The sequence below is a fragment of the Nomia melanderi genome, chromosome 1, assembly GCF_051020985.1.
Source record: "Nomia melanderi isolate GNS246 chromosome 1, iyNomMela1, whole genome shotgun sequence".
NCBI classification, from domain to species: Eukaryota; Metazoa; Arthropoda; class Insecta; order Hymenoptera; family Halictidae; genus Nomia; species Nomia melanderi.
The window spans coordinates 19,761,158-19,778,560 of record NC_134999.1 but is presented as its reverse complement, the minus strand read 5'-3'; the positions used below and the strand labels follow the sequence as shown (position 1 = coordinate 19,778,560).

General features: G+C 42.7%; 3 protein-coding genes across 4 annotated transcripts in view; 2 read left to right on the top strand and 1 right to left on the bottom strand.

Moving 5' to 3' along the window:
* Window positions 1–13,931, bottom strand: part of LOC116432696 (uncharacterized) — an 87,395-nt gene extending 73,464 nt beyond the window's left edge. For both annotated transcript variants that reach the window (XM_031989936.2, XM_031989937.2), the window contains exon 1: window positions 13,392–13,931. The gene's annotated coding sequence lies outside the window, so the exon portion shown is untranslated. The remainder of the gene's footprint in view (window positions 1–13,391) is intronic.
* Window positions 13,932–15,086: 1,155 nt separating this feature from the next.
* Window positions 15,087–16,058, top strand: LOC143174176 (uncharacterized). The gene is made up of 4 exons (XM_076374076.1): window positions 15,087–15,298; window positions 15,388–15,491; window positions 15,586–15,846; window positions 15,948–16,058. The coding sequence occupies exons 1-4, from the start codon at window positions 15,087–15,089 to the stop codon at window positions 15,965–15,967; spliced, it is 597 nt and encodes a 198-aa protein (XP_076230191.1). The 3' UTR covers window positions 15,968–16,058.
* Window positions 15,991–17,258, top strand: LOC116432707 (uncharacterized). Its single transcript, XM_031989950.2, has 3 exons — window positions 15,991–16,613; window positions 16,672–16,890; window positions 16,951–17,258. Exons 1-3 carry the CDS (start codon window positions 15,991–15,993, stop codon window positions 17,009–17,011), a joined length of 903 nt encoding a protein of 300 aa, XP_031845810.2. The 3' UTR covers window positions 17,012–17,258.
* Window positions 17,259–17,403: the final 145 nt, after the last annotated feature.

Sequence of the window (17,403 nt, the reverse complement as noted above, 5' to 3'; positions counted from 1 at the left end):
TTTCTAGCCGGACGCTGGCCTTCAATCTCGACGAGGATGCGCGGTAACGGCGTGCACGGTTTATTTTCGCTTATGGTCCGCGTCGCGATAAACGCTACGATTTAGTGAATGCTCTCGCGGCGAATGAGTCGTGAAACGGGGACTCGCGGTGGACGGAGAAGCGGTTGAGGCTGGATGACCGGGTTTGCGGAGGATGTTTTCGGTTTGGAGCGTGTTTGAGAGGTTGTGAATGGATAGAGTTGGGAATTGTTGGGGGATAGGGGTGAGAAACGGGTTGGTGAGGTTGTAGGTGTTTTTGGATGGTGATTTGGTGAACTCTGGGATGAATTGTGGAATGAGATTGACGTTAGAGGAGAGTAATTGGAGATGTAATGTTGAAATATTCTGGAATTTATGAAGAAATGGGAAGGTAACTATTGAGAAACAGGGTTGAGAGAAAGGTTGATTTAAATGAAGATTTTAAAATGAGGGAATTTCATTAGGATGAGTTATCCTATTCATTGAACAGTGATCTAGACAATGGAGCATAAAATCTACAAAGCAATTATTAAGATAGGAGACGATCGAGCTCGGATTCCGACAGCCGAGCGCCGCCAAATAAAGCCCGACGAAAATATGCGACAAATGCGGACTATCGGCATCTTAATGGGGCGAGATTGGCGACACCAGGCCCGATACTTGCTCGTTAAAATGCCGACAGTTTGCATTAGCCGGCTGTACGCTCTCGAAAAGAATACCCGACGCGTAATTCATCGAGTTCGGCCGAGTTTAATCGCCTCTGGTCGACCATGCTGCACGCGTTCCCCTCGAGGAACAAAGAAAGGAATTCTTTGTCTATTGTCCGCGAGGAAAATTCATTCGTTCGAGGGACTTTGATCCGTGGCGATAGAGTCTCAGTATTATTTTCAATCCGATAAAACGATTAACTCTGTTGCCATCAGTGATCAATTTTTATAGTTTCAATGCAACATCGATAGTATTATGTTAAAAAAGGAACATTAAATTTGGAAACATCAAAATTCATATCAAAAATATCACGCTAATGCTAACAAATGAACAAAAGATTATTCGATGTCTTCTAAATCCAATTTCATTTGAAGATATTAGAAACTCAACGTTTTTATTCTTGCACTCTTTATATTGATTTTCTAATATCTTCAAATGAAATTGGCTAATAATTTTTATTCTTGCACTCTTTATATTGACTTTCTAATATCTTCAAATGAAATTGGATAATAACTTTGATTCTCGCACTCTTTATAATTATACTCTTTGAATTAGTCAGTATCTCGTCACTAAATCAAAATTCTTCGTCTCGTAGAATATTTTGTACAGTTCGAGAGTCGATAGATCCGCGAAGATAAACGAGGATCCGCAGGAATGCCGGCCGAAAGTGGGGGCCTGGAAATTGAGTTATCCGTCCGAGACGAAATCCCCGAGTTTTCCATTACACGCATACATAATTCAATCATGAGAATTGAAAATTAGACGCGGCCACCTCGTGAAGAGTGGATTACACGTGGCCCGATACGTTCCCCCCGCGATGCGATCACGTCCCACGTCGTATATGTACGTCGCCGCGTGCCTCTCGCGCGTTCCACATACATCTATGACTCCGCGCGATCGTGTTCCCCATGGTTCGCGGCTGGTACGCGTTCAACGTGGAAAACAGGAGACGAGGAATCGTGTGATAAACGCGTCGACACTGCAACTCGCGTGAGAAACAGTGTTCCCGGCCGCGGCGGATCCGTTCCGTCGATGGTCCGCCATTGTGCTTCTACCCCGGGGCGACGGGTAACGAGGGTAATTGGAAATGAATGGACGAATGAGGAAATTTGGGACACGGTGAACTGCGAGCTTCAAAGATGAAAGCCTAATTATCATTTTCTGGGATTCGAGTTTGGAAACATGTCGATGAAAGGTAATGGTAATTTCGTTTGATGCTTTGATTCAAAATTGAGGTGTTGCAGGAAGTTTTTCTTGTTCATTGTAGATTCTTTAATATTGATAGCAGGTTTTGTTATGTTTATAAACGAAAATGATAGGAAGGTACTGATCGTGTTTTGAATTGTAAAATAGGGGATTCTTAGTAGGATGAAACGTAACGTACGTTGAAAGTGCGTTGAAAGTGCGTTGAAGTGACGTTCCGTTGGAGGAATTATTTATGCAGTTAGATGGAATTAAACGATTAACTAGTGAATTCAAGAAAGTGTAAACAGAGGTCAGCGGTAATAGGATGGAATAAATTACTGGAGGGATAGAGTTAATAGGCGATCGATCGCCATTAACCATAATTTTCATCGCGGAAGTCCGTTAATGGTTATTACAATGTACGGGACGGGAGATTATGTGAACACAAAGTCGGAACTAATTATAGAGAATATAATGCGCTGGTTGAGGGATCCGTGTAGAAGTAAAAAGAAAAAGGTTACTCTAGTTGACATTTAATGGGCTGTAAAAGAGCAAATGACCATTAATTGCGCGGCGCGCCTCATTGAGAGCGCATGAAACGAGCGTTACACGGGGCGCCGGATCCGCGGCGCGTATTCGCGTTCGCGAAATTATCGGTTTATTAACAATTACCGCGATTTACGCCGCTAGACGATCAATAAACTGATTAGGGACAACTTTCACGTGATCTTCTCTTTTTCGTCACGATGGAATGAACACACGTCTGCGTTAAATTAATCTCTAACTACTGCCAATTTGCTCTATTCAAATCAATTTCACGCTCGCATAGCTAAGCTACGAATTCTCCGTTTCAACTGAAATTCAAGCTTTCAAATTCTAACTTTTAAATTCAACCCTGTAAACTTAATTATTCCAGTTCGAATTTTTCAACTTCCAAGTTCAAATGCTTGTCAGTTGAATCGAATTCCAGTTCCAATTTAAGTATTTCAATTGAAGCGCAAGCGATCGAATCGAATTAGGGACGCGAAAATTCATATGGAGCGAACAAAGCGACCGAGGTAAGTTTTTTCCTCGTCACGACCGTTTCAAAATCCTGTCTTTCTTTCTGAATTTCAGTTTCAGTTTAAATATTTCAATTGTATCGCAAGCGATCGAATCGAATTAGGGACGCGAAAATTCTAATTGGAGCGAACAAAGCGAGCGAGATAAGTTTTTTCCTCGTCACGACCGTTTCAAAATCCTGTCTTTCTTTCTGAATTTCAGTTTCAGTTTAAATATTTCAATTGTATCGCAAGCGATCGAATCGAATTAGGGACGCGAAAATTCTAATTGGAGCGAACAAAGCGAGCGAGATAAGTTTTTTCCTCGTCGCGACTGTTTCAAAATCCTGTCTTTCTTTCTGAATTTCAGTTTCAGTTTAAATATTTCAATTGTATCGCAAGCGATCGAATCGAATTAGGGACGCGAAAATTCTAATTGGAACGAACAAAGCGAGCGAGATAAGTTTTTTCCTCGTGACGACCGTTTCAAAATCCTGTCTGCTATCCGGTCACACGTTCTCGCTTTACGTAATTTTCCTCGGCCGGCGAACAAGCTCGTTCCCCGTGGATCGCGAGGGAAAGGGTTCGGGGCCAGGCCAGGGGGGTTTTTATTATTCCATTGAACGGGGCGCGTAAGGGACGGAATATCAAAAGGTGAGCCTCGCCGTATGGGTCCCTCTTATGAAAGCCAGTTCGTAAGTTTACCTACGTGAGCGTACTTTAAAGGTGTGCTTTGCTCGTTGTAACGGTATATTGCGATGTACACGCAAGGAGAGCGTAAGAGCAGCCGATGCGCATGTTCCGCGTTGCCGGATGGGAATAGAAACGGAGAGTGAGGGAGAGCGAGAAAGTTGCGGGCACGCGGTGTACAAATATTTGCGCAAAAGTCAATTTTCCCGAAATAGTCCAGCGTAGATCACTATGAACGAAACTGCTCGCTATATATCAATTCTTTAATCATGGGAAACTACGCTAATTTATGAATAATATCACAGAGAAGTATCAACCCTTAACGGACCGGAGTATTTCTAGTTTATTTATTGAGAAATGTAACATGGATGCCAAGGAAAGAAGTTCGCAGAAGTGTAAACGTTACGACAATAACAGCGATGAAAATATAAAATGATTTTTACTACTATATACGCGGCATTGGAGTCATTAACCCCTTGCCTTATAATAACGTGTCAGACTCGTGGTGAAGATTTTAAACAGAATTTAACAAGTATAAATATTACTCAGTTCTTTTGAATTTGAATTAAATAGTATTCTTCTGTTACCAATTATTATACTTTAAAGCAGACGTAAGTATAGAATATACCTAGAATTATGCTCCTTTTCAATAAATTATTAATGGCGAAGTAGTTATATTGATCATAATCGAGAAATAAATCGTAGGGCAAGGGTTTAAATAAAGTCCGTTAAGGGTTAGAAACTCGCAAACTTCCGTTACAAGAGGAAAGTTTAAATAGTGTTGAATTACAGCGTTTCGTTTGAAACTGGCTGCAATCTTTATATAGTAATAGAAATCTAAACTTCCATAAATAGTCTACTATTCTAGCAAGGGACATTTGATAACAGAAAATTAATTTGTCGAATATTCATGAATATTAACCGTGTATAATTAGATCCTTAACGAAACAGAAGATCGATAGCTTTACGCTTCAACGTAATTCCCAGTGCACGCAACAAAGTTGCTCCAGATAACACGCGCACAGTTTCCACCGTGGCACAAGAGCCAACGAGTCAGCTGCTACACGCGAGCGATTCGAGTAGAAAAATTTCTCGTTTTCCCTTGGCGCGTTGCACATTCGTTCCGAGCCGTCAACCGCGCCAGTCACTGGTCCCGTGTACTTATCAACCCTCCGCATGCAACGCCCGGTGTCGCATTAAAATACCTCCACCCCCCGCTCCGCCGACTCTATTCGCGATAATACGGTCGATTTATGCCGACGAGGCAGAGCACTCGCGATTTCTGAAGGAATTCGATACCTCGGGCGGCTTATCTGCGAAACTCCTACCTGCGAGCGCTGCCGCGACAGAACGGGGGTGGGAGTGCAATAAAAGAAGGAAGGAAGGAAGTGGAAATGCGCGTATTACAGGAACACGTGTATATGCAGATTCAATAATAATTGCACTCGAATATTTCTACTTGAAATCTGAAGTATTTCAAAAGTAAGATTGTAAACTACCAATCACTAGTTTTAGTTCAAATTATTTCTTCGTAGTTATTCCCAGTTTATTTCAAGCTATTCCTCAAAATATTGAGAGTTCTAAATGAAATGGATGACTGAATTATTTAAAAACTACCCTTAGATTTATCATCAGTCCCAGAATTCGAATATTCCTCTTAACACTAAAACTACCAGTCAAAATGACTGGTTTCGATTGTCTCATTTGGCAATTATTGATATCTCAAAAGCATCGAATACTCGAAGCGATCTTGAAAATAAATAGTTTCACTTGAATACTACAATGAATCTGAAGAAACCGAAGACAATCTATTGTTAGAATTTTTATAAGGATTACATATTAATTATATTGGATTACTCGGTAGTTCTAGTGTTAACTTCCCCGTCTTCGCTTCGAAACGAGCTGTTTCCCAACAAGTTATTCGAAAGATCAAGATGGATACCTCGGTAACTGCATCATTATCGACCGCATCGATTCGTGGAGGATTCGCAGTACATTCGTTTTCGACGGAGGAATCCGAATGGGGAAGGAGGAAAAAAGAAAGACGACAGCGCGGCTGATAGCGTGCACCACCCCTCCGCGTGTCGTAACGCTTAACGATTTCATTCATTCGCGGCAGACAGAGAGAAAATGAACCTGTTTCGACGTACGTCGCCGGCATGCGCCGCGAAATGCAAATGGGGCCGGTGCACCGATGCGGCGCGGCGCAGCGGCCTATGGGTGCGCTCAAAATACCTGCATCGTAATGCCCGCGAGCCGCGAGGAACACGAAGAAACCGTGGCCGTATCTCGCGGCCGTATCGGGGGACCCGGCTGATAACGTCCGGGCCATTTCTGGCCTCGTTTGTCATCGCGCCGCTTTCTTGAGAACCGATCGGCCTTGGCTGAGTGCTCCCTTATCGGACCCATTGACGTCCGCTTCGGCCTCATTGGTCCCGGCTCGGATATTCGAGCCGCTTATCGGAACGATCAGGTCGACGCACTTGGGGATGAAGGATTTAACCCTTTGCGGACGAAGGTTCTTTCAAATATACAAAACCTTGAGCAGATACGGCTAAATCGTATCGGTTGCTTAAATAATAGAACAGAAAGGAAACTACGCGCTGACCTCTTGTTCGAGTAAAACATTTGTTTGCGACTTAGTCTTTGGAATATGAAAATTTTGAACTGTGCACTCTAACAGTTCCTCGCTAGAAATATTCAGTATTTTTTGATAGGATATAGGAGACTTTTGGAAATTAACTTGAGAAATTAGAGGTGAAGGAATGAGGATATTTGATTTTAATAGTTGATGCATTGATGTAATTGATAATAAGATTTGAGTTTAATTCGAAGATACGAGGATAATGGATTGGATTCAGGAATTCCTAGTCGAACTTGGAGACTTCGATTCGATTCTAAAGACTTGAATTTAAGATGGATTATTTAAATTCGGAGAGTTTGAGTCTGAGTTTGTAGAGCTTCGGCAATTATTGGAGCGAGAAGGGGTTTTCTGGTGAATGGGGTAAGATTCGCAATTGCGTCGAGTCTCGTCAAGGATCCGCTCGTTAAAGAGTACAATGCTCGGGAAACATTGTGATACGTTTCTCCCCCGCGCGAGGAACAACGGAATCTCGAAAAGGAGAGACGGAAAAATATATAATTTCATAGCAACGCCCAACGTCCAGGGTAATTGCCCGCGAGATAAACGATCGCCAGGGAACACGGAGATACACGCTGCCCGGGAATCAGATACTTAATCGAATTAAGGGCCATTTCAAGACGTGTTTGTGGGTTTCTGCCTCTAACAGAGCCATTAAGATTGAAATTACGATTGGTAATATCCGAGGCCGGTTGGTCGTGTCGTATCGCCACGAATTTACGCGGTTCTTTCAATGAGAATAGAGTCTAACCAACCTCGATAGATAAGGATCTGCCTGCCGGTCGTTAAGAATAAGGACAACTTTGCATAATCCGATTCACGGGTGAGCCGTGATTGTGCCTGGAATTCGTGTTTCGCTATCCCGGGCTGCGAAACGCGCGCACATGTCGCGGAATCTAATTTATCGCGCGCGTTTCGAAAACGAAATTCGTTACCCCGCAGAAGAATTTCCCTCTTTCATCCCTCGCGCGTTCGCGTCGCGGCGACACGGTTACGCGTTTCGAATTGCGTAACAAAATTATCGACGTCCTATGCATACCTTTGTATTCGTGACAGGTATAACTATTCAAATTGTTACGTAATTCAAAAGGAATAAAGAGCTTCGGACAAAGTCGTTCTCTCGAATAAATAAACGAACGTTCAGTGATATTTTCTGCGCTGTGCCACGGAACTGTCCCGTGAAGTGTGCATTGTCAATCTCGTAAGTTCACACCTCGAGGTTTAATGAAGTGTCTTGATTAAATGTTCACGGTAACGTTAAAAGGGAACTCTTTCGATGGACCGATAAGATATAATCGGACGAATGACGTTTATTAATGCACTTATCAAAGAATAACTCATTCTATCGTTATAAATCTCTCGCCGGACAATTCTATCATGCGAGATAAGTTTCACTCGGAGATTAATTAGAATCGCGGGAGTAATATAAGAGTCGGACTCCGGCAAAATGAACGATCGTTGGCCGTTTTGAAATTGAGACCGCCAATTCGAACGAAATACGATATTCGAAGGCGAATAGAAAGGCGTTCGACGGCTCCGGCTCGTCGGGAAAAATCCTCGGAAAAATGTTAAAATATTCAAAGACACGATAAGCGGGGACCCGACGAGGCGAAACTGGATGATTGATCGGATCGCGAGCGGTAAACAAATACGAATTTAGACGCAGCGCGAGCGGAATTCACGCGCGCGCGCCGCGTACCCGCGGACAGCAGTTTTTACGGCGGCCGGAGCCAGCGGGCAGCATTTCGCCAGCGAATTATATGCGCGATGACCGCGATAAACCTTCCAGAAGTCATCGGAGGAAAAGCGATTGCGCAGGGGATGTGTGTAATCCGGTCGCAACCGTTTTCGTAACACGATTTCTCGATCGAATCCCTGCTCTTCTTGTTTATTTTTCACGTCAATATCAGCTACAGTGAATTCGATCAGTAAGTTCTTGAAATTACATACATCCTACGGTATTCAATGGTATTACTTAATTTTAGCTTCCTGATGCGGCGACGAGACAAAATGGCGCTCAGATATGCCTTGCCCAATGCAATCATCGAGGTTTAATATAGAATATTTTCAAAGATAGTCATTTTAACCCTCAAACAACTCCTTGACCACGATACTAATAAAGCTTCAACCACCTATTACTAGATTATTACAAACACTAACACCTAATGCACTCCTACTAACATCTCCTAGAACAATCTCCCCAATCCCCACGCAACCCTTCCAGTCAACGAAGATAACGAAAGAAAGCGCGAGAAGTTCGAAGAATTCTTATATTGCAATTAACCGAAAACCTGAATGCACTGTTCTCGTGGACGATCGAAAAAAAGAGTACGGGGAAAAAGGAATTCCTGTCGTGACAAATAACGGGAGCAGGCCAGGCGTGCCGTCGCCGAAAATAGTGTCCCGCGCGGCGGAGAGGACTGCAGACAGAATGAGAGAGAGAGAGAGAGAGAGAGAGAGAGGGCACGCGAGGAATTTCCAAAGAGTACGCGTGCGTTCGCGTGCGCGGTGCACGCGAGAGTGCGGCGGTCTCTCTCCCGTTGCCGATTTGTCGCAAGCCCCGCGGAGCCGCGCGTGCGTCCGCACGAGCGTGTCCAGGTGTGCGCGTGTATCACAGCCGGACGGGCCGGCCGTCGTGTCGGTACGCGCCGGCGAAACTGACCGGAGAGGAAAATCTTGTGAATGGAGCGGGGTTCCCCATTCACTTTTAACCAGAGCGCCGGCTGCGGTACGCTCGAACGGTGGCTGGCCCATCAGCCTTTTGCCTTTGCCGCTTGATATCGTTGTAGAAAGATTAGATAGGGGGATAAGGACTAGCAATCTGCTCTTGTCGAAAGACAGACGATTCAAGTAATAAAAAAAGTGACGGGAGCAATGGTACTTTAGGCGATGATCAATGAGATAGAGGTATTAATCCTTTGCACTCGAAAGTTTTTCATTAGAAATATCCACCATTTTCCGACGAGATACAGACGATATTGTTTGAAAGTAATTTAACGATAATTCACAGATAAATTAAGCAACAAAGCTATTTTATTTAAATATTTCACATAGCAATACAAAGTTTAATTCAAAATACCAAATATTCAATTTCATTGAATTACTTGATTCGATACAGTAAAACTAAGTGGTGACTGAGAGTCACCTCTCGAGTGCAAAGGGTTAAAGAGTCAAAGAGGTTGAAATGGAATGATGAAGATCAGTTCTGTTTTGTTATGGTCTTTGGACAGTTTGGGCTTAGTGATTTGAATATTTTGATATTAATGAAGGTAATTAAATAAAACGCTAGAACTATTCAGTATTTAATACGATTAATATGTAATCCTTATGAAAATTACAATATTTTCAGATTCTCCAGAGATTCGTTATAGTATTCGAATGAAATTATTTTCAAGAGCATTTCAGATATTGAATGCTCTTAAGATAATTATGGAAAACAAACGAATGGGAAGAAGTTATTTTGATTGAGCTCATTCTTGTATGTCATTATGGTAGGGATGCGTTGTGTTCGGGAAAGACTTGGAATACTTTTTGTAGGGTAAGTTGAGAACCACTGGCGGGGATATTACTCGTATATCTACGATGTCCAGATAGCTGCGCCCATCGAACGCAATTAGCGTAAGCGTAATTTATTCCGAGGCCCGTCCGAAAGAGATTAGAATCTCAGACGCGAATGATCCCCGACGCCATTTACGCTGAATGATATTTTTCTAATGAATCGCCGGCTTATTCCGGAGGATAATGTTACGCTGTCATTTTTCCATGCAGCCTCTTCTACCCAGCAGAAAATAGTTGCGACGGTATTGTTTAAGCGCGCTCGCTTGCCTACTAGTTTTCTTAACCGCCTCATTTGCATTCCCGGAACCTGTGTATCAAGACATAATATGCAAATGTCCTCCGATGCCCCCCTCTCCTCGCCCCATCTGCCTCTGTACAAGAGTTCGTGGAGTATCCAACCCATCCGGCGCCTCCTTTCGCCTTATTATCGTTGTTTATTCGAATTTTCACTCTCCGTTTCCATTAATCTCTTCTGCTTTCTCTATTGTGCGCCGCGATACGACACGAAAATTCCCCAAACGATTACACGATTGTTCGCGGGGATTACGCTTTGCCCGATGCGCGGGAACCGACATTGTTCCATTGAGTTATGAAGGAAAACCTGACCTTTCCGCGCCGGTCAATCGTTCCCGCCATGTTTTCGGCGATCGTTCGTTTCGCGAGCAGCAATGCACCGAGAATTTATCTAATGCCATGTATTGTTCTTCAATTAACAACATAAAAGACTAAAATTTCGATCAGAGATTATAATCTTCTCAGCGGAAATTCAATATTTATATGCTCCGTAGTACATTGAATAGTAATATTCATTTAAATCCTGTTCCTCGATCTGAAAAATTACTAGTTTCCGCTCGAATACGAGTTCCCTCGCGATTACCGAGCTCGCAAGTGCAACCAATGAACAGTGTTCCCCGGTCAGATCTCTAGTTTGACAACTGTTCACGAAAACCACGACAAATCGGCCGGCGAACCCGATTTATCGGGCGGGATCGCGAGCCCGGTTTTCACGGGAGGCCGTGCACAGCCTTTCGAAACCGGCCACGGAGCCGATTATCGCAAAAGTGCATCTCTGCTAAGTGTGCCTAAGTACATCCAGGTACATCGAAACAGTCCGGCCGGGTATCTAAGCGGGCAGAGGTCTCGCGTTTCGCGCGCGTTCCCTATCGCGCCGCGATCTCGCGTCCCTTTGTCTTTGTCCGTTAATCTTGATCGTCTTCGCGCTTCGCGGCGATCCCTGCCCGGACTTTGCATTGGCAATTCAATCATCGGCGAATTATCGTCCGCGGATCGACGCTGATCGGACACGTATATCGCCGCGAATTATCCGCCCGGCGAGCAGCAACACACGCCCGAGTGTCGCTGGTGATTTCAATGCCCGATAGGGCGCGATCTCTGCTCGATCGCCGATCGATCATGCTTCTTTAGGTGGTGCCTGATAATGGAACGATTAAAGTGGGATTACATGATATATATAGCAATCTAAATCTCGTCTGCCAAGTTTGCCAACGTGTAATTTACTGTACTGTGGCGTATTTAATTGAAAATTATACTCTTCTTCGTCATGTTTCGAGCTAAAGTTTCTTTGTAGCTTAGATTTCTAGAGTTCACTGTTTACATTGAGTTGAGTAGATAGCTAAGGTTTTTTTAAAAGAATATTTGTATTTTGAAAACAGATGAAGAAAAATAGAACGTCGATCTTGGATTATTCGTAAGGTCTTTCAAGCGTTGTATAATAATGCACGAGGAAAATGGGACTCCGTTTCTATCTAATGTTTACTTCTAGGAACTTTTTGCAATTCCTTTCAACAACGAGACCTGCAATTGCGAAACGCAGTTAATGGAGATGGATCGTTCACGGTATTGAAAGAAACGAACGATTCTATTTTTCCTATGTCCTTATCGCACGGATATCATTTACGATGTCCAGCCGTTAGAAGTTCATCTAGTCAGGAATAACGTCGGTTGCATTGTGATGCAGTTTCCCGCGGCGCGAGGATCGTTCTACGAACGATTTATTTGTTCCTAGCTGTTGCACGCCGATACATTAATCACCTCATTTGCCTTTTAAGTGTGTTTTAAACGAGCGGAGGACAGGTGAGTCACCGGCGGACTTTGAGAAAATTTATTGGGACTTTTATGGCGAGGCGACTTAAAAATAGACCCGATGCTTCAATGACAAGGTGGAAAAAAGGGTACGGAATACACCGAAATAAATATCTCTTGAGCACCGAACGGCCGGACGTAAGTACGTGCGATATGACACGTCCTCGATTATTTCATCATTCGAACGATGTCGATTTTTAAAGTGATTTAATCGTTAACCGGTATCGCCATATAATGAAACACAATATAATTGTTTGGTTCAATGAAAGATAATATTATCCGCGTGATAAAAGGTGACGTATAGCCAGCGATACAAAACAAAACAATACATTCCGCGTAATCTCCATATAGTCTGTACATTAGGAGTCATAAATTAAGTGGGGATAATATCGATTCCCGAGTGGGAGATAAATGATATTCAAGTGACCCTTAGTCATCGCGACGGCACCGATAATTCACGGTAAATAAATATTTTCTAACCAAACATTTGCTTGCGGTAAACTTTGTGTATCCTACTTAATCGGACTGTTTCCGTGTAGAACGGTTATTAACACGTTCCTCGTATTTCCGAGCATGACAAGTCATGCCGCCCGGAAACTTATCTCCCATCTTCCTTCCACCGAACGAGATAAAGTACGAGTCGCCGAGCTAATTGTCTCTGACTCAATGAACCCGGCCCGATCTATCCGAGCCACGCGATAATCTATGACATGCTCGTCGAATCTCGGCCGGAGCCTCCTTTCTACGGACACGCGAAGCGAAACAATACGTTTTTTCCTGGATAGAAAGGAATCCGACCTATCATCTCAACCTATTCAACTGTCACTCGACAATGGAAAAATATTTTCTGCCTTCTGTTGGAGAAGGAAAAAAACGGTAAGGATAAATATCCGATTGTATCGGGGAAAATCTCTCGTTTGAAATATATATTGTGTTTTCGTAGGGTAAATAACGCTTTTTCATTCGTTAAAACGGAAATTACGTGCCACTCGAATCGACACGTGAATTATTTCTACGCTTTGGTCAATAAGCAAACATTTTTATCTGAAATATTCGGGTGAATTGATAAGAAAAGGTTGATCAATATTTAAAACCATGTTTGAGGTTTAACAGACAATTTTTTAAATATTCACGAGGTTGATAATAGCACTACAATTTAAATATTCAAATAAGTAACGACAATATGTCATTACACCACAGTACAACAATCTTCATATTTTATTTACCAACTAAGACAATTTAATAAATTCTCGAAATCCACTGACAACTTCCTCGTCGTCATTCCCATCAAAATCAAACTCTCTACTTCACTGGAAGCTACAGTGATCATCGATCAACCCTTAACTCTCATCAATTCCCGCCCTCGTAATTATATCCCTAGATCTAAAAACCACCCTAGACGGTGTACAAAAATCCTTCAAACATGAAAACTGACAGTATTCACTCACCTCGGCCAAACGTGTCCACCAGAGAATTCCTTCCCCTTCACGTATCCCTGAGAGGCACAACACGCGGCGAACAGTCTCGCATCGACGAACGATTTAACCCCGAGAATCGTCCCGATCCGTTCGCGGCCGCGTTACCGTGTCTCGCATCGAGCGACGCGGTGTCCCGGACTCTCGTTATTGCACGCGGATCGATTAACCGTACATTTGCGAGTGACAGCTCGCTTCGAGTGTTCACCGGCGGACAGACAGAGAAAAAAATATATTGTCGAAGGAGAAGGGTGGAAAAACAGAGAGAGAGAGTGAGAGAAAGAGAGAAAAAGAGAGAGAGAGAGAGAGGACGTCGACGTACAATCGCGGTCCTTTTTTTTCTCTCACAGTACGTCGTCAGACAACGCGGACGTCATACGCGATGATCCGGTGTTTTTGTTTTCAAATCTCGATGCAGTTCACGCCTGGCGGGCTGCACTCGTACCCCATACTCACGCCTCGCGTCCCAACCAGAGACTAAAGCGCCTGGTTGCAGTCCACCCGTATAAATGCTCCGCCGCAGCGTGAATGTAGTCGTTGGTTAGTCTAGGGACTTGGTAGGGAAGAGATTCTTTCAGTGGTCGGACGTTCGGCGGCGCCACTGCACGATCAGGGAATCACTGAAATAGGAAAACCACCCCTAAGTTGAATCTTCTCAGGGTGTACGTGGCAAGTTTCGTGGAACTAGATCATTCGAATGTAGCGATGATATTAATTCAAATTAGTATCGGTTGACCGAAAGAGAAAGATACAAATAGCTTTTTTTAATAGAATAAGAAGGGTAGAATATGTATGTTTAATATGATTGTTTGTTATACTTTGAAAAGTTCGGTTGTCACTAGATTATTTTTGAGATCAATAATGGAGCTGATTAGGAGAGTGTATCGATCGAAGGTAAGACAGATATTACCATTCAGATTGGAGAAGTTTCAGCCGGTTCTGTAAAGAGGGCGGCACGCTTAAGTTCGTGGCGGTTCTATGAATTTCTCTGAAAATTTCCAAGTACAAATTAAACAAGGTAATAACTTCAATGAACATTCGGTAATATTCAATACAATTTTCAATTTCATGTGATCTCACCTGTAATCCTATTATTTATGAATTTCTTCAAAATAATCGGCGGTCGTTTAAAACGAAAAGAGGCTCGTCGAGTTGTCCTTCGGCGCACCTTAAAGAAAATTTCCAATTATTAATAATGTCCAGTTCCGTACATTAAAATTTCAATTGAATCGATTCTTCAAACGATTATCGATGATAATCCTTGAATGAAACATTCCGTTAATATATGCAGCTGAGCAAAATTGTTACAAACTTGTATTAGCAATTACCGCGAAGCAAACACATTTCACCGCAAAAATTCGCGGGATTTGCATATATCTCGTGTCGTTAACGTCTCAATCGCGCAATTAAAATCCCAATAAAAAGAAGATATGCGGACGCGAAGGTCGGCGCAAATTGGGCAGCCGCTTTCTCATTTCAGCGAGCAGCTGCGGCGAACGTGTATGGGACGAAGTTTATGGTGAATCGCCATGGAAACCCATGGAGTACACAGAGCGCTACGAATTGCTGTAACACTGTTACACCGTGACGCGAATTGTCAATCACAAAAAACGCACGCTAATTTACACGCGCGTTGATTAATCGCTTCGTGAATAATTCATTGCATTCATGGGTGGTGGTAAGATTCGAGAGAAAAATGATTCCTCGAGGAGGAGAGTGTCCTCAGCGGAAAGAGACCTATACCTGAAACCGTTGCTGAAACTGAAGCAACAAGAAGGTGTGATCGAAAGAGGACTGACAACTGCGATCGAGAACATGAGAATCGAACCAAGTTTGTTGCAAGATATCGTTCATAATTACAGGGATCTGGCTGCTAAAAGGTATTCGATTAATATTGTAACGTTATAGTATTCAATTATGGGAAAATTTAACTTTCAATAAAGACTCCTCGATCGACTCGATATTTTAGGGAGAAGTTTCTAAAAGGAATACACAGAAACATGGAGGAGATCGATAATGATTTGAAGTTCGCTAAAAATACGACGAGAAATCCCGACGAAATAAAAAATTTGGGTAAGCAATGTCGCTCTCCGAGGTTTTCTATTTTCCCTACGAAGAATATTGTACGCTGAATGTGGAAAATGATAAACTTTGTGTTCATGTTTAGATGTAAACACGTACAGACTAAAATTGTTCAAACTTTTGCAAAAAATCCAGGATTTGAAGAGATCCTGCTCCGTTCGTGAGACATTGGCGCAGGAGCAAACCGTGCTCGATAACGAGTTACGAGATTTTGAACCGCAGTTGCAAAAGTGTGAAAAGTTACAGAGAAATGCATTATCGTCGTCTCAAGGTAGATTGGAAAATAGAAAAGAAAAGCTGGATTACTCGAATGTGCAAGATTTTCACGTGTTGGTGGCGAAAACAGGTAACGGGGAATCTTACAAATACATTGTTTTCTCGAGATAGTCAGTGCCTGATTATTGTCATTATCATTATTTTTATAATTTCACATATTCGATCATCAAGGATCAGAAAACGTTTTGTAACAGGACACACAGAAAACTGGAGCATGGACGATCATCTGTTTTTCCTGAGAATGCGTCAGAAATGTGAGAATATCCCCGCGTTGGTCGCTGCCATTCAGAAAAAGTGTCCTGATTTATCCACAGAGACCATAGTGAATCACGAAGCTTGGTACAAACTGTACCTAAGTCTTCGAGAAAAGCAAAAGCACGCTGTGGAAGAATGGCGGAAGAAGAAGGAACTAGAAAAAACGAAGCCTACCGAAGAAACAGAGAGAAATATTGAGAATTCCATCATAGAAGACATTAATTTCAAAGAAGACATCGAAGACAGCAAAATGATATTTCAAAAAATGAAGAAAGAACCAAAAAGATGCGTGACAAGGTCGAGCGGCAGCGCGGAATCGATTAACAGCGACAAGAAGGAGATGATTAGAAAATGGCGGACGGAGAAGGAGAACAAAAGCAAAATGGACGAGGAACAAATGAAGCTTCGAATGAAGTTGAAGCGCGAGACGGAGGAGAATGAACGAAAAAAGAAAAAAGAGAAGATTCAGGGAGCCTTGGAGGAATATAAAAAGAAGAAAGCTCTCGAAAATGCGTCGAGAGAGTCCAGCGCCAATTCGAAAGAGAAGTGCACATACGATTCCTCGTTGATTAAAGCGTTTAGGTAACATGAAGTAACCCACTAATCGATACATAATTACTCTGAATAACAATAATTCCAGGGAACAAGACAAAGAATACACGAAAAGGAGGAAAGACCGAATATCGCAGACTCAGAGATTGAACAAAATGGAGATACCGACGACGAGAATGTCGGAGTTGCTGAAAAGAGATTTCTCGACGTTGCTGAACAGCACGGTCGTCTGGAGAGAGAAGTGCAAATCGGAGAACACGCTGAACCGGCCTGAACCGTTGCAATACATCAAAGACGTGCCAAGAATGTGAGTAATCGTGGAATTAATTAAATTATCATTTTTATTTACACGTGAACTGTGTTACAGGTGTATTCGATGGCGGAACGAAGAGTCGGGTGATCCGAAGGATGTGTCGACGTACGGTTGAACGACGCGAACGCACGTCAACGTCGCAGTTACAGTGATTTATTGCACTCGGTACATTTTGAATCAGTCATGTTACACGTACAAAGATTAAAAATATGTATAAACGTACGCAATGAAACCGGGTTTATCGTCTTCGTCTTCTTCTTCATCTTCTTCATCTTTTTCTTCCTCTTCTTCTTCCTCTTTCGTTTTGCTAAGGAATTTTGTGGGATCTCTCGGTTACAATTTCCGTCAACGATATGTCACCAGTCCCGCCAAGAAATATCTCATCATGGATCGTTACAATCTAAAATAGTGAACCTTTCGACGCGTTCCTTAGTTAGCTTCTATCGCGAAATTACTTTTTTTTATTTACAACAGTTGTACTTACTCGACATCCGCGGACAATCACGT